Source organism: Setaria viridis, chromosome 4 (assembly GCF_005286985.2).
Source record: "Setaria viridis chromosome 4, Setaria_viridis_v4.0, whole genome shotgun sequence".
Classification (NCBI taxonomy): Eukaryota; Viridiplantae; Streptophyta; class Magnoliopsida; order Poales; family Poaceae; genus Setaria; species Setaria viridis.
The window spans coordinates 27798094-27816041 of record NC_048266.2 but is presented as its reverse complement, the minus strand read 5'-3'; the positions used below and the strand labels follow the sequence as shown (position 1 = coordinate 27816041).

Sequence of the window (17948 nt, the reverse complement as noted above, 5' to 3'; positions counted from 1 at the left end):
ACCAATGCAATCTAAAATCAAATAGATTCCTTTTCTTTGTGACCTGTGAGCAAGTGGGTGCTTGAAGACGAAAGCTTCCATCCATATAAGAGGGACCATGCATGATGCATACAGGAGGGACCGGACCATGGTTATATGCAGGCTGCAGGCAGAGGTCAACTAACAAAGCATATTTTTATGGTGAGTGTCACGGAGAGGGCGCTCAGATCCACACGACAAGGAGCGCCAGCCACCCAAACGAAACAGCTTAGAAAAACGATTTGCCTTTGGATTCGAGCCAGGTTGGTCGTTTATTTGGGTCACATGAGCTCTCGCTAAGCTCCATCTCGTGCCTGCACACTAGAAAAAAGGTCCTAGTGCTGTGTAAAGTACTGTGTTGCACATTCGCCTCATGACTTCTTTTGTCAGTTGATGCTTACTAGTTTGGTCGAAATTTGTTTTGGATACTCGTGAGAAACGAAAAAAAAAGAAGTGTCATACTTCTACATGGTGGAAATAATTTTTCTCGAGTCTCACTACTGTAAAAGTTGTCTTTGGTCCGGTTAGGAAAACCGTTTCCCAACCGGGACTACGAATTCAGGACTAAAGGTCCAAGTTATGACGTCCTATCAATCGGGACTAAAGAGTTTTGCGTCAAAAAATATTATAAATTTCAAAAAAGCTCACAACACATGATTTTTCACGCGAAATATGCGCGAGCACAATGTGTGGGATTCAAACCCGCGATCTCTCACTTCGCATGTAGCTTCCTTACTATCTCATCTACATAACATATATGATTGAGTAGGAGACGCTTTCCTTTTGAAGTCACTAGTGGAGGACCCTTTATTTAGTTCCGGTTTGTAAGATCAACTGGGATAAAATGTGACCCTTTAGTCTGGGTTTGTAACAAAAATCTGGAGGTTTTTGTCTCATTTGGTGTTACAAACCGGGACTAAAAGACCTTCGGGGAGTACGAAATTTCCTTTATTTAGTTCCGGTTTGTAAGACCAACTGGGATAAAATGTGACCCTTTAGTCCGGGTTTGTAACAAAAATTTGGAGGTTTTTGTCTCATTTGGTGTTACAAACCGGGACTAAAAGACCTCCGGGGAGTACAAAATTTAGACCCACGACTAATGCTAGCATTATTCCTGATCCAATTCGTTCTAAGATTTTTATGTAGGATCGATATCCAGTTTTCCACTAGTGATACATCCACGTTCATGGGTCAAGAAATAATCCCGGAAAGTCATTGATAAATAGTTCACAAAAACAATGTCATCACTTCAACCGATAGTACATGAAAATGGAGATCTGTCTTCAACAAGGGAGATCTGTCTTCAACAAGGGAGTTCACAAAAACTATTGATTGACAAACCAAAATGGAATCGGCGTGAAGCTCTGATTTGGACTTTAAATACGTAGAAAATTTGCACCTTTCTTTGGATAAACATATCAGGAAATGTGTCTTTTATCTTTTTCTTCTTTTTGTCAGGCAATTAACCAAGTCAGGTCTGACTGTAGAGTTGCCTTGTGTCTGGTTCGCCAGCCGGACGAGTGCATGTGGTGGTCCGGAAGGAGCGGAACCCAATCCTGGCCCGTGAGCACGGCCGGTGTCGCTTTCTGAAGGAACAAGCTGCAGCTTCCACGAAGTTGAGCCCTTCAAGGTGAGTAGCTAGAAACTGGCAACGCATGCGCTCACACACCCAACCCTCTGTAGGAATCTAATCACTACTCCGTAGTTAAGTAATCTACCCTGGACACTAAGAGGTGATGAACATATATACACGCACTTATTAATTCTCAACGATCCTTGTAACTAAAGTTGTCGCAAATTTTGCCGAATTTCTTGTTTGTTGCTGATAAAGTCGATCTGTGTGAAGTTCTTAATTACTATGGTCTAAAGATGATGTGCTAAGTATATAATTGCTGATAACTATGGACTGTTTCAAATTAAACACTTAAAGATTGAACGATTTGATTGATGGATATCTACAGCTTCCTACTACCTTTCTAGCACGCACTGTGCGTGCATGGTGTGCTATGGACAGCGCAGCAGGGGCAAACAATTAACTCTTCGCCCTGGAGATATCCTGCATCATTCAGCAGTTTCTAATACAGTGGTTGACACTACAGATTATATATCTACCGGTAGTATATGACAATTACTTTTTTCACAAAGAAAATGCATGGGCTACGTACTCCTCAATATTCTTCCGATTAATCTTACTCTCTGGAAGAGTTGCAACCGTAACAGATAATTTGTCTGATTATGGTAAATTTTGTCTGGTAATATACTATCATAGTTTCCACTGTTTCATCTACAATTATCTTAAGAAAATTCTTGGAGTTAAACGTCATGCATGTACTAGCTCTTTCTATCTCGCTATTCTAATTTTGCACTGGATCTGTCTTTGGTAGTTCATCAGTGATTTGTGCTTACCAAATGCAGCACGTACAAGCTGGTGGATATTCTAGTACACGCTAAGCACACTGTTGTACCATCCCGGCAATCGTAATAAAAGTTTCCCCAAAATAGCTCAACTAAAACTGGGTGGATGATGTGTTGATATATATAAAAAGCAAGTCATATCTCGTACAATTTCAGGTGAGGAATACATTACTAAATAGGGGCATCTTCCCATGATGACGATATATGAAAGCAGACAAGCAATAATCAGCATATCTAGATGAATATAGTTCATGATTCGATGAAATAATGAAAAAAATTCAAAAGTAGTTAACCAAACTAAAACCTTGTAATCCGTTTATATTAGTGTGCTAGATATATCTTCTTTTTACCATAAACTGTGATGGTGTTCCCCAAAGTGAGATTTTTTTTCATTAATTAAAAAAGGAGTTTATGTAAAGAGAGATATAGTCTTGTTAAGACAGAGGCTAGCTGCATTACAAGTTGGTCGTCATGCTGCTCATCTAGCGCTATCTAGCAACAAGGTCTGCAGTAAGTTGTATATATACACCAGTGGAAAGTGAGCATTAGTTCCAGTTGGAGAGAGTCATATCTCTCAAATATCCAACCGGGACTAATATTTCCGGAGTAAAGGTTCCCCTCTACCAACCGGAACTAAAGGGGCCGCCATGCAGGCGCATGCACGTGGCCCCTTTAGTCCCGGTTGGTATTACCAACCAGGACTAGAGATTTTTTTTTTACCCTGAATTCTTTTTCATAGTAATGCTAATTGTTGCTTCACTTATATATACCTATTCGTATACATCCTTAGCGTACACTATGCGCTCGTATTGTATACATGTTATATATATATATTTCATGATAGTATATGCATAATATTAATTGTAACTACTATATATACAATTCTTAGTATATTATACACATCAAACTAGTATTAATACAAGTACTATATAGAATAATTTATCTTCGTAATTCTTAGGATCCTCCCATCATCATGTTGCTCGGTTCGGCTATTGAATATCCATCGTAATAAAATTCTCCTTTAGAATTTATCACCTCGTCCACCAGAAATCCTATGTGCTTATTGGATTGCCAAGAGCCTTTCCTTCTCCAAGAGTTCTTCGCAAATCCGCCACATCTGTAATTTGGAAATATGTGAATGTTACACCAAAAGTTAAATAAAAGGACCTAGAAAATGATTAATAATTAATAGGTTTATTTTACCTATAGTTATATCGTCCGATAGAACCTTGTCCCTTACAAAATGGTGTATGTGCTCATAGACGTAGTATCCACATAAATTATTCCCTTTTTCCTATCACAAGCACTTTAGTGGAAAAAAAATTTATGAAATATTCGTGTTATAGAATATACAAAATGTGCAAACTTCATATATACCAGAAAAGTTGTATTGAATGTAAGCCTTTGTTTGAAATCACCACGGTGATACTTACAGAATCGTTTTCATGCGCTGCAAATTAAAATAATGAATATGATATAGTGTTAGGTGAAAATTTAGAAAAGAAACTTTTGCATAGAGATAAAGGTCCAAAATTATTACAAGTTAAGCATGTCTTGAATGTCTTGGTACTCGTCGTTCGGTTTCCTCGAAAATCAAACACAATAATGTTGCTTTGATCAATCATAATTATAAGAAAAATCCAGTGGTAACTATGTACATAAATGTCATATTAGAACTAAGTAACATTAATAAGGTAAGGAAAGGAAAACGAAAATAGATGGTACCAACACTTACTTAAAGTTGCAAGGCAGTTGTATGTATTGCTTGTAATTCTATTGCTCCAAGAATTTGTATATTGCGTCCAATGTAGACTTTGGTTAATCCCGTATCTAATTTTGGTTAACAAGCGTTGGGTCCATGAAGCCAACGTTGAAGTAGGATTCTCGGTGGCACCTCTGAATTTGCATCCTACATAAAATGAAAGACAAAGTTAGTGGGACGACACACACAATAATAAGCTGAGCCAAATTAACATCTAATAAACACACTTACAAAACCCAAGAGCTGATAAGAGAGACATGAAGGGCCTTTTGATGGTACACTTCATAAATATCTTTGAATTCCAACCACAACAGTTTCTCACCTTCATTAAAAAAAATAGCCAGTTTAACAAGAAGAGTGAACATGGTCCTGTCATCGGCCGACTGCTCCACGTACCATTAATAGAATTCATACAACTTAGTTGTGAGCTTCCATAGCAATTTAGGCTTGACTAGAGGCTTGCCTAACTCAAAGGGCCATTTAGGTATAGTCTTTTCTGGAGGTGGCAGTTTGTCTTGCCCTAGAATTTCAAGAAGCGAGAGACCTGTCTCTGCTATAAATTTAACGACCTTGATATGTTGTTTTAAAGGCAAAGCTGCTATTTGTTGAGCTTCTTGATCTGCTTGCTGATCTTGCTGCTCGAGCTGGGGGACAGTACGACTGGATGATGACTCTCCTTATTTTTTCTTTTGCCAAGACCTAACTAACGAACGATCATAGTTTGATAGTCACGTCTTCTTGACTTCTTTTTTCATGCCAATAAAAAATTTTAATTTTTCTAGATCTACTGGCTTAGGCTCTATCTCCTTCACTTTTCTTTCTACTGCGATTTTTTCAAACCACTCCCTTACCTGTGCTTGCTATGCCTCCTCCGATTCCTTAGGAGTCATATCGCCTGCTAGCTTGTTAATAGGTTCAGACTTCTTTGTGATATTTTTGCCTTCCATTGCAGCATTTTCAGTGTGGTACCCAGCTTTTTATACCCCTGCTTGCAATTTGGGTACAATAATTTTTTTTATCATCTATCATACGCTATAACTTTTTTGATTCCTTCTCAGTTTCGCAGTCTTTCGGTGCATCCCGTAGCACCTGACCAAGATCATCAATACGGCCATCTGCTGCAAACTCTTCTTCATCAACCTCGCCCATTGTAGTATCTGCAAAAGCTTGGCTTGCAGCCCAATCCAGAATGTTGTTATCATCCTCCTCTTCTTTATCGTCTTCCATTATAACCCCTCTTTCATCATGCTTGGTCCAAACTAAATAGTTAGGCATAAAACTGTATCTAAACAAGTGGATGTGAAGAGTCCCCTAGGAAGAGTAGTCCTTCTTGTTACTACATTGAAAGCATGGATAACATATGAATCCCTTCTCTGGCTTGTTGGTTGTGGCCACTTTGAGAAAATAATGCAAGCCATCAACAAACTCCTTGGTCCATCTGTACACGTTGTACATCCATTGCCGGTTTATCTGCATTGTATTACGTGAAAAATGGACATAGGTACGGTCTTCATATTAGATAAAGAACTTGATCAATATAGATAATTTACACCAATCAACCTTCATAAAGATAAAAATAATTCACATGAAAATTACACCAATCAACCTTCATATCGTTCACCAGGTCGACAAAAAGAAAAATGCTAGAATTCTTGAACAAGACAATACACATATATATACACACACACTAAAGATTACGGATGCTCCATAGTGAACTTCACGTAGTCAATAATCCTAAAATAATGGTACAACATAGCAGAATGTTCACCCTCCAAGCCATCTCTGCACATGACTCAATCTTCTCCGAAGTTTATGGAGAGTCACCTCCGCTCCTCCAGTACCAGAAAATAATGGTAGAACACTAGATCTTCGAGTCCAGAAACTCTGGCTGAATATCATAAAGGAATCTTGAAATAATTGTCCAAATATCTTTTGGAGCAAGTGCCCCAATTTCATAATAGAAGTATAGTGGCACAATAGCCTGCTCAGGAAAAAGACTTGTTCACTGAACATGGCCCATTTTGGCAAGCCAAAACCAACCAAAAATCGATGGGTCAAGGTCAGTGAATAAATCTCTGCCTGAACAGGCTGTTGGGCCCAATACTTCTATTATGAAAATGTAGCTCCAAAAGGCGTTTAAAAAACTATTTCAAGATTCTTTTATGATATTCAGCGAGAGTTTGTGGACTCGAAGTTCTTCTGTTCGACTATTATTTTAGGATTCTTGACTTTGTGAAGTTCACTATAGAGCGTCTATAGTCTTTAGTGTATCTTTGTTGTCATGTTCCACAATTCTAGCATTAAGTTGACCGGTGTAATTTTCATATCACTCTAATTTAACATGCAAACTATCCAAAAAATTGTAGCAATGACCAAATTCTATTTCTTACACCTACAATTTATTTACCTCTATTTTATTACAATGAATAAATATTAAAAACATATTTACTCTATTTTTTTCCATACCTAATATTGATCAAAATATTTATCTAATATGAATCATATATAACAATCAAGCTATCCATCAAATTCTAGCTCAAAAATATGTATAAATAAAAAATCGTCTCCATTCTTCTTCATTCTAAAAAACTTATTTTTCTCTATCTCTAAAGCATAAAACAAAGCATAATAATAATAAATGAAGGGAGGATGAAGTAGCTAACCTTTACAACACTTTGGATGAGTGAAATTCCCAAGAAATTGAAGAAAAAAATCGGGCAGCACCTCCCTAAGCTTGCTTGGTCGCCATGGAGAAGGAGCCCGAAGCTCTCAGTCTGAGTGGCTTGGGCTCGGGGAGGAAGAAGCTGACTTTTATAGGCGAGGCATTTAGTCTCGATTGGTAACACCAACCGGGACTAAAGGCCATCCATTTAGTCCACCAACCAGGACTAAATGCCCCACCAGATTTCCTTGTCCTAACTAGCCATTACAACCGAGACTAAGGGGGCTTTTCAGTCCTAGTTAATATTACCAACCGGAACTAAAGCTCCCGTCGGATGTGGCCGTCGGTGGTGGTCGTTTGACCTGGGACTAAAACTCCTTTAGTCCCGGGTCCAAGAACGATCGAGACATAGGTCTCTGGATGGAATGTTGTTTCTTTGCTAGTTGTGTCACAAATGAACGATGTTTTGGACTTCGACACAGTCTGCGGACCGTTATATTGACCAGCGAATTTTGTTATAATATATATATGTGTAACATATATCAGAAGTACAATGAAAATATTCTTTATACAAATATACTCGTACCTTTTTCAAATCTAAACTCCACACTTAAAAAGTAACTTAAAATACAAATTTGGAATGGCTGGCCACAACTCCAAGGATCACTCAGTTTTACTAGAGGGAGTATATAGTTTGTAATTGAGTTAGTATCTTCTTTCTTTACTAGAGAACATATTGGATAAAACCTTTCATATAAACTAACCTGGTCTGTATTGTGGTAAGTATATTTTTATTAAGTTTGCAGTAAAAATCTATAATTTTGATTATTGGTACATACAAGCATGGATGTAAATCTCATCTATAATGCTAAGAAAAGAACTCTAACAATTCCTACTATAATATATTCACAAAAATAACAAAACTAAATTATTACAGAAATCCATCTCTATCATTTCCAAAAGTTTTATCTAAATATATGAAGGGATGGTATTGGCTAAAGTCTAGCTAGCTTACTAGATGGTAGGAGTATTATTATTAATTACATGCACATGAGCGGAATTGAGTTGCGCTGATTTTATTATTATTACTATATATACTAGTGAAAGAAGCTTGTAGTTGTCTGATTTTATTCGAAAGGGAAAACCCCACATCATCTCTTAAATTTTGACTTAATCTTCAAATTTCACCCTGAGCTATAAAACCAAGTATTCTTCACCCTAAACTTTACAATACCGTTGAAATAACACCCTAACTAGTTTTGGACGGTGGTTTGCCTACTTGGCAAGTACGCATACATGGTTGGTTTTGCCACGTGGACCTGCTGACATGGTGGTAGTGAACCCGCATTGTCGTTCATCTTCAGCATGTTCACCGTGGCAACAACATGTCCTGGTTGAACTAAGTACATAGCACTACCGGAAACAGTAAGTTTGCCGAGTGCCCGAAGCACTCGGCGAAGGTCCAAAAACACTCGGCAAACAGTTTGCCGAGTGTAACACTCGGTGAACAAGACTCGGCGAAGTTTCCCTCGGCAAACAGTGGATTTGCCGAGTGTCGAACGTCGGGCACTCGGCAAAGGCTTTGCCGAGTGGCAAAAAACACTCGGCAATGATTTTTTGGAAAAAAAAAACAAGCTAGCGCTACCGTCGGCCACCGCCACCCTTGCCTCCCACCGCCAGGCCACGAACCCTGCTGCCACTAGGCCGCCACCCTTGCCTCCCGCCGCCACGCCACGAAGCCTGCCGCCATCCACCAACAGCCCCGCCGCCACGCCACCAGCCCCCGCCGCTACTGGAAGCCTGCCGCCGACACCACCTGGAGCCACCGCCGACATCTCCTGCAGCTCCTGGACGGCTCCGTGGCCCATGCCGCCCCTGGCCTGCGTCACCCCTAGCCCTGCGCCGGAGGGGAAGAAGGGGGCGCGGATCTGGCCGGAGGGGAGGGAGCCGGGGAAGAAGAGGCCGGATTCGGCCGGAGGGGAGGGAGCCGGGGAAGGAGAGGCCGGATTTGGCCGGAGGGGAGGGAGCCGGGGAAGGAGAGGCCCGATCCGGCCGGAGGGGAGGGAGCCGGGGAAGGACGGCGCGGATCCGGCCGTAGGGGAGGGAGCCAGGGAAGGAGAGGGAGGGCGGCGGCAGGGGCCGGCGTCGGACGCCGGGCGGCGGTGGGGCCGGGCAGCGGGCGGCGGCGGGGGCCGGCGCCGGGCGGTGGGCCACGGTGACAGGGAGAGAGGAAGGTGGGGGGTGGGTGGGGGTGGCGGAGGAATGAAGACGAGGGGGCTAGGTGCGGTGCTGGTCGGGGACTATAAGTCCTGTGTGGTTGGGAAAAAAAATCGCCGAGTGTCCTAGGTGTGACACTCGGATACTTGGCAAAGCTATTTTAAAAAAAAATTAAAAACGATCTAACAGTTTCAAAAAATTGCTAAAAATTCACATGAAATAATATATATTTTCTATTGACTATACAAAAAGTTTTGTAGTCAAATGAAAACTCGACCGTCATTTTAACTCCAAATCTTATCCAATCCTTCTCACCGTTACTATTCTTCTTCTGAAATGCTTCGGTTTGTAAACATCGTACGTGATGAAATGTGCAAAACCTTCTCAATTTTTTTCCATAGCCTCCATGTATGATACCATCACATCATGACAAATCTCATGATTTTCAGACTTTGCTTGTTTTTTTACAATTTAAAAATGCCACTGCCACACGTTCGTGGTCGTGTTTCCTGAACAAGATGTTCGAAATTTCTTTTCATTTCACGGGTCAGGTCTCAAATTGGGCCAAATAACATGAATATCATTTTTCTACTCATTTTATTCTATAATTTGAATCACTTGCGGTTCAAATTTGACTTATACCAAAAAATTTCTTCAAATGCAATTAATTAAATAAATATAGCAAACAAATTCAAAAATATACCAAACTTTACCATGGAGTACCACATGTTGTATGTGGGGAGTAGAAAAAATTTCAAGGTGGAAAGAGGAAAAAAAATTTATTGTTTTGCCGAGTGTCAAAAAAACACTCAGCAAACCCCAACGAGTGTTTTTTTTTTGACAGTCGACAAAGTCCATCGTTTGCTGAGTGTTTTTTTTTGCCGAGTGTTCTTAGCCCGGCACTCAGTAAAGAGCTTGTTTGCCGAGTGTCCGAAAAAACACTCGGTAATAAAAAAACACTCAGCAAATTTAAGGTTTCCGGTAGTGTAGCTAAGCTTGAGGAAGCAATTATAATCAATCAAGGCATGAATAACAAACCTTTGGCAAAAAAGGGGACAAAAACAACACTAATTAAGTGACATGTTCGCCCATGTGGCAAAAAGCACAAATGCATATGCCTGCAGCCTGCCTTCCACATAGGCAAAATTACCCTCCAAAACCGATTGGGTTGTTATTTAAGTGGTATCATGCAAAGTTTAGGGTAAAAAAAACTAGGTTTCATAATTCATGTTGAAATTTGGAGATCACGCCAAAGCTCAGGGAGTGATTTGAAGTTTTCCCTATTGAAAATTAAGTAGCCAATGGAATCACACGCGTCAGCAATAGTAGATTCATCCATAGCCAAGTCTCTGAGGTGTGTGTCCCACAAATGAACGAGAGACAAAGAGCGCGTAGAAAACTTGCAACTTTCAACATCAATCGGCAGACCGATCCATCTACGACTCAACATCATAGGGCAATAAATCAAGCAATCGTATTGATATATATTAGCTGCTTCTCTGACCATGTAGCTTCTTCAGACCTGAGTCAACTGCCCTTTCATTCGAGCCCGACAGATTCAGATCTTTTTTTGCTGAATTGGTCATAGTTAAGTTATTCTACATGTAGCACAAGAATGCGTGTGAAGATGGTGGTTTGACTTGTGGATGCTTGCGATGACGACCTAAACCCGTACATTATTAATTAAAATTAATACTCTAGCCACGTAAAATTACGTGTGCGTACATGTTCAAAGTTTCAAACTAATTAAGGTAGCCTCAGCAAGAACTGAAACGATGATTCTTGATGTGAGTAGCACCAACTATTTGCGTTATATAGTTTTATTGTATATTATGTTCAACATAAGTTAAGCTAAGTGTTCGGAAAGACCTAACGATTCACAAGTTTGTGATTGAACTTGGAAGCAATTACAAGAGCCGTGCCTCCCAGTCTGTCACTACCCCCCCCCCCCCCCCCCCCCCCCAATAAGTTAGATATGCGTTTGCTTATATGAATTCGTCAGGACTAAGGAGGGTGGCCCTAGCTGCTTAGAAGCTAGCGTAATGCATATATGAGCACCAACTATTTTTTTTCTTTGATCAGTTTCTTTTTTCTTTTGTTCTATTTAATTTTTGTATTATTTTTAAATGCAAAATAAACTTAATAGTGAGAAGACATAACAGTTATCAAACTCCTTCCATCCTGCATGAATTGGGCATTCAGTCAGCATGATTAAACCTGGAGACCAACCACTGTTTTCAATAGAGAAGCAGGCGTCAACTCTTTTGCATGCTTTCCCACAGCCAGTTGGCACTTGACCCCACTCACCACATCCAATTATATAACCCCCCAGCATAGCCACTACCCCCTCTAGACGAGCCCAAAATAACGAGACTACAATAGCATACTCCCCAATTCCCTCACCCTATAGAAAAATGAATGAAATGGAATATCACTGTTGAAAACTAGTCAATGTAGTGAAACGCTTGTCCATTTCCCCGTCCTTATATTTTATTCCTGCATCAAGTTTGCTTAAGCTTCTTCCCCTCCCTAGTATTATTCCCATCACATTCCCCTCTTCCTTCCTTCCCACTTCCTACTCCCACCACACACCTCATTCCCCAATCCCATCATGGTGGTGTGTAGAGAGACATAGAGGAGCTTGCAGCAACCTCTGAGAGGTGGAAGAAGGCATGGGAGAGGAGAAAGAGAAGGTTGTGATGGAGATCCTGGAAGACGATGAGAAGAGATCTTCGGAGAACTCTGTACCATCTGCAGTTCTGGACCTCAACGAGGGCTTCGGCGAAGGGAGCGATGGAGGGGAAGTCGGCGAGGATGCTGACGACGACGATGTGGAGGAGGAGGAGGACTATGAAGGCGGTAGCACAAGTGAAGTTGCAGGAGCGGGTTCAAGCAACAGCAGCAGCAACCACAATTCCGGGAGCAACATGGATCATGACATGAATAGCGGCAGTAAGGGGGAAGGCAGCAGCGAGAGGGCGCCGGCGGTGAGGCAGTACAACCGGTCCAAGCTTCCCCGGCTCCGGTGGACGCCAGACCTCCATATGGCGTTCGTCCACGCCGTGGAGAGGCTGGGCGGGCAAGAGAGTAAGTAATCTCATGGATTATGTTGTTCTTTGGTACTCAATTTTTTTTCTTCCAAATTAATTTCCAATTGATCGAGATGTTCTAAGATTTTTATTTGTCTCAACTGATCGATAGGAGCAACGCCAAAGCTGGTGCTTCAGATGATGAACGTGAGGGGGCTCAGCATTGCTCATGTAAAAAGTCACTTGCAGGTAAAGCATACCAGGAGCAGGCCTACATCTCATGACTAATTGGCTGCTGTGCTAGTTGTTTTCTTCACAGAACAAGCGTTGGGCCTAACCTTTTTCTGCTGTTCATCCGTTTCGACTTCTCAGATGTACAGAAGCAAGAAGCTCGACCATGAGTCCGGACACGAGAGAGCAGCCATCTCCTCGGGTTCTCATCTCAATCCCCTCTCTCCAGTCATTTTAGTTAGTTTAATCGCGTCCACAGTAGCATACATCGAAAACGCCATGGAGTTGATCATTTCCTTAACCTTCGCTGCTCAATTTTGGCAGTTTTCTCGCCCATGGGCTTCCACATGAGGAGAGGGGACCAGCGCTTCCATGACATGTTCTTCCAGCGAGCCGCCGGCTCGGCGATCTCCTCCCGGCTGCTCCACGCTGGCGGGTTCTTCGGGTCGAGGAATGCCGTCTCGCCGGAGGCCAGCAGGCTATTCGGGCTCCTCCAACGCCGGCAGCCCACCATGCAAACGTTTGACTTCAAGAACTACAGTAGCCTCAGGTACTATACTTAACCAGATCGAAAGAATACCATTTATTGAACTCAGCTTCGATCGACATGCTGTGATCGTGCGAATGAAACCCTAATTGATCTTTCTCTCTCACGCGTGTATAGGAACCAGGAGTGGACATTCAGCCAGCATGCGGCTGCGGCGGCGAGGGCTGGCGCCATCAACGACCACGGCCCAGCGAGAGGGCTCATCCACGACATGATCTTCAGAAAGGACGGCAAGCCGACGTCGCATCTGTTCGACGTGCGGGATGCCATCGCCTCCAACCGGACTTCGTCCGCGGCGGCTGCGGGCGGCGCGACCGATCACGGCGGAAGAATCGGGAGCTCTGATTGGATCGGCAGCAGCTCCCGGCCCCTGTCTAGGACAACGTCGGCAGCCGCTGCCTCCACGGGCTTTGCGTTGGGCAGTCTCCATCTCCTGTCTAAGGGGATGAGAGGCGCCGCTGCTGGTAGCAACGGCTACCACCCCAACGGCGACGCCAACACGACGTCATCCGATCCCGTGGTGACGAGGGAAGCCCTAGGTTCCCGGCTCGAGGTATTTATCATTCTCTAATCTCTATAGCATTGGCACGTCCATTTGTTGCTAGGCCATGAGTAGTCATGACTCATGACAACTTGTGGCTTATTGTGCTGTCATGGAGTTGCAGACGCACCTAGTAGAGCCCAAGAATCCGAGCAAAGTGATCGGCGAGATGCGCACGGGGACGCCAGCGAAGAGGACGAAGGCATCCATGGAGGAGAACGGTGGTGGTAGTGGGATGCCGGACTTGCAGCTAAGCTTGAGCCCCAACGTGGGAGGAGATGCCGACAAGGCCAAGAAGAGGAAGATCCTAAGCATAGCGTTAAGTGAGCAGGAGGAGGTGGATAGCGATAAGATGCTGCCACTCTCGCTCTCGCTGTCGCTCCGGGGCGGTGACAGCGGCGGCGAGGGGAGCGGCGGGGATGCCGGGAGGTTAGAGGCAGAGACAGGTAGCAGCAGCAAGAAGGCCGTTCTGGGGCTGAGTACTTTGGATCTGACCATGTCGATCAAGGCATTGGAGTGAGATCTTTCAAGTACTTGTCCCAAGGCCTTCCAAAACTTGCACACTGCACCATGAGATTAAGTAATAAGATTGTTAATTTAAGTTAACCGGACTTCCAGACCATAAAAAAATACATACATATCTTATATGTTCAGTGACATGCACTTAGCTAGCTATAGGGACTGTTTCTCTCTATACTGCATAGTAACATGCTTGTTTAGTTTTTTTTTTGTCACGCTAGCTGTCAATGTAGACTAAATTAGAGACGTATAAAATACAGGAAATAAGAAAAATCACCTTCACTCATCAATGGTTAAAACTAACCATTCCCTCATCAACGGTTAGGTGTCAAATTTATTCAAATATTAATTGTGACTGTATTCTCATATTCGGTCATGTGAAAATTAATGTCAGTCTGCTCCTTTCAAAAGACCAATGCAATGCGTATATATAGAATTAGAAGTGCCTTTATGAATTCATACATATAATATTAATATGTACTCCCTCAAGTCACAAGTACTTGATGGAACTATTCTTTTTGAGAAAAATCTACATTTGTTTTATGAAATTTAATATTCTAAAAATTACTTATAGTCAAATGTCAAAATCCTGTCTTGGGTATATCATGTACTACATTAACAGAGAATTCTACTCAGCAATATATTTTTTTATTATAGCATTATTCGACCATACAGTCATTCAAGTTGTTATTTAATGAAACAAACATAGTAAATCTTTTTTTCATGAAAACGATAGAGTGTAAACTATGCATAATAATTAATTAATTTGTTAATAAGTACTTATTCTCAGTCTTATGATAGGAATATGGCGATTTGTGATGACTTATTATATATGTGTGAACCAATAGAGGACTTGATGTGCAAGTCTTACTGTTAGTATACTGAGTATACTGGGAATTTATACTAATATTTCTTAGGTGTATAACAACAACCAAGAGATGTAATATATTAACACAAAAGAATTTCCTGAAACAACAAGTGGCGAATGCGTGTATATTTACTCATTTGTATATGTATTCCAGAAATAGAATATACTTTTATCTATAATAAACATGGTATAAATAGGAATGCATTTAAAATTTGTGTACTTTATGAAATGAATAAAACTTGTCTATGAAATCATTATTTTTAATAAAAGTTAAAGGTTTTGTAAAAATGTACTTTGTTCTTTGTAGGATATATATGCATGCATATGAGATCTGTTCCTTTTTTTGCTACTTATTGGAAATAGCTACAGTGTGTTTCCATAGCAACAGTTACAAATTACAAAAGATAAGCAGTACAATATTAACATTCCATGGGATATATATAGAACGATTTTAAGCTTGCGTTCAGTTGTCCTGGTGTACGTTCATATATACCTGAACATGAAAACTGATAATGTACCAGGAGGCTACCTAAAGCTTTTTATGCTATTTGAGTTAGTCAATTGGATCGATTCAAGGAGAGTAAAAGAAAATCTTTGGGACCTACAATAATACAAGAGAGTGTGTTCAGTGTTGGGGCCTAGTGCATCATATTCTGTTACTCGGTGCCTACACTTTGTTATCAAAATATATGATTAACTAAGTTGACCAAATGGCTAAGTTGTGTATGAACCTAAAAAGTAGTTTTCATGTTCAGTCACGTATTGGCGAAATGTGTAGGCTAATTTTTTTTGTAAGCTTGTGATAATGCTATTATTTAAAGCACAAATGCATAACGTCGTGTAGACCGCAGACTTTTACCATCCATTCATGCATATCTATCTGAATCAGGGAGTCTCTATATAGTACGTATATACATGTGTAGTTGAACTTAATATATGTATTTTGTTACCAATTAAGGAGCTAAATGAGTAGCTAAGAAACATAATCTCACGCTTCTTTTTGGAGGGATTAAAAGCAGTCAAAACCTCATATTTTGATGTGCCTTACGGCTTGTGCTCTCATCAGTAGCTTGGGGACTGCGACTGTAAAGTAGAATTTTTTTCTCTAGTTGGATTTTTCATTGAGTGTCGTAGTACACAATTGTGCATGTATGAGCGAGACAAATAAATGTGGAGTTGTGCAATGCTAGATGTTAAGCCGGCCAGTGGCTGCATGGAAATAACTTCGGGCGGTGCCTGGTGCCAAAAATATGGTGGGAGTTTTTAGGGACTTGAGGTAATAATGATCCGCACGTAGAGGCATACTCCCTCCATCCCGCAAAAAGTGTAGATTTAGGTTTGTTCTAAATCAAAATGTTTCAAAATGTTTTAAGCTTGACTAAATTTACAATGAAGAGTATCAATATTTATAACACTAAATAGGTATTCTATGAAAGTATATTTCATAATGAATCTAATGAAACTTGCTAGACATCAAAAGCATTGATATATTTTTATATAAACTTGATTAAATATAAGATGATTTGACTTAGAATATAATTAAATAGACACTCATTGCGGGAGGGAGGGAGTAGGTGTCTAAAGGTGATGGGAACGGGACATTGCATATATGTGCCGGCCGGCCTCAACCTAGCACCAACACAATCACTGATAATTAAGCTTTTTTTTACTGTGAAAGAAGTTAGGTTTTTTGCTGAATGATATATTTCTCTAGTTAATTACCAAGATTGTTACAAGGATATCGTTTATTAGGACTTTAGGTCATGGACAAAAATTTAAATTTCTAAGCTTCTTTCCTAAAGAAAATGATGGCGGTACCATTGTGCTGTTTGAATTTGAAATTAAAATGCTCCGTGAATTGCATGGAGGCTTTCCTTGAACTTCTGCATGTAATACAAGTGTTTGAAATCTTCCAATAAGTTAAGGGGAGAGGGGGGGGGGGGGGGGGGGGGATTAAAGCTTCTCGAGACTACCCTTTGCAATCACCTGACATGCCACTTGGGGATTTTGACCCTACAAATTTTCGCCGAAAAAGTACTGTTCAGCATTAGCAGCTAGCTAGCCAGCTACTGACGTTCCATCAGGTGAGCTATATAGCTGCAGAAGAACACAAAAAGGAGGAGACTGTTAGCGTTCAGAGGTCGGAACCAACATGCATGTGCAGTCAAATCCGATATACGTCCCATGCACACTCCATAACCATTTGCGTAGGCAATATAAGTAGCCAGTAGCCAACCGCCCCCACGCACGCTCGAGAGAATTGAGACGACCCAGCAGCACTGAGGACAAGAAACGCATTAACCACCGGAGGGGCAGCGAGATGACAGCCTCTGACAAACACATTGCCGTCCATGGAGCACTACAGAATGTTGCCGTCGCGTCACCGCTCTGCTCCTCGCTTGACGTTTTATTTCCAGCTCGTGCTGAGACGTGAGACCCCCAGGGCCAGGGTTTCCGGGTTATGCGGGTGTTCTACGAGTGGTGAATGGGTGATAGGACAGGGTCGCCTCCGACCTGCGCGGCCGGCGAGAGCTCGCGCTCGCGGCAGCGCGGCAGCCGCAGGCCCCGCGACGCGGACCGTTCCTCCAATAACCTGTGCCCCACGATTGACTTGGGAGTTTGGCCGGGTTCCCGCGTCTGCATACCGTATTTCAGCGTTGGGTACACAAACTATTGTAATTGAGTTGCTAGTTCCACGGATGCCTGCGAGTTGTCAAACTGGCTGGTGGATAGTCATCGTGCCTAGCTTGTCCTCCAGAGCTCGTTGTGCTACAAACCTTCCTCGTCATCAGGCGTTGGCGGCCGGAGCACATTAGGTAGCGAGGGAATAAATTACTGTGTGTTTTGTTTAAATGATGGATATACAAATGCATGACGTTTGCTGTGTGCGATATACAAATGACTGATGTTTTGCATGTATTATTTGGTATAGTTTTGCATGTATTATTTGGTTCATGTACCACGATAAATAGTTGTCTTTTATTTTTAGTTGGATGAACTGTAACAACTCATACAGGATGATGACCTACTTGGTATAACTATGTACTGAGTGGGGTGAACCATATGGTTTCAACCAAATCCAGGGGTAGACCCAGCCATGATCTTTGTGGGGGGAGGGGGGGAGATTCTTGTTCCTCCT

General features: G+C 41.7%; 1 protein-coding gene across 2 annotated transcripts; it reads left to right on the top strand.

Annotated features, from left to right (window-relative positions):
- The first annotated feature begins 11443 nt into the window (after positions 1–11443).
- LOC117851669 (uncharacterized) lies at positions 11444–14079 on the top strand. Of its 2 annotated transcripts, none has more exons than XM_034733537.2 (6): positions 11444–12161; positions 12276–12352; positions 12476–12536; positions 12659–12884; positions 12999–13434; positions 13547–14079. In XM_034733537.2, the coding sequence occupies exons 1-6, from the start codon at positions 11747–11749 to the stop codon at positions 13940–13942; spliced, it is 1611 nt and encodes a 536-aa protein (XP_034589428.1). In that variant the 5' UTR covers positions 11444–11746; the 3' UTR covers positions 13943–14079. The 2 variants fall into 2 exon arrangements, with proteins under 2 accessions (XP_034589428.1, XP_034589427.1); XM_034733536.2 differs by having other exon boundaries at positions 13541–14079.
- The last annotated feature ends 3869 nt before the right edge of the window (positions 14080–17948 follow it).

What these genes read in the sequence shown, in the direction of transcription:
- LOC117851669 (XM_034733536.2), top strand. Translation starts at nt 11,747, where the DNA reads ATGGGAGAGGAGAAAGAGAAGGTTGTGATGGAGATCCTGGAAGACGAT. An exon ending in GAGGCTGGGCGGGCAAGAGA is followed by an intron (nt 12,162 to 12,275) that starts GTAAGTAATCTC and finishes ACTGATCGATAG; the next exon opens with GAGCAACGCCAAAGCTGGTG. An exon ending in CCCTAGGTTCCCGGCTCGAG is followed by an intron (nt 13,435 to 13,540) that starts GTATTTATCATT and finishes GCTGTCATGGAG; the next exon opens with TTGCAGACGCACCTAGTAGA.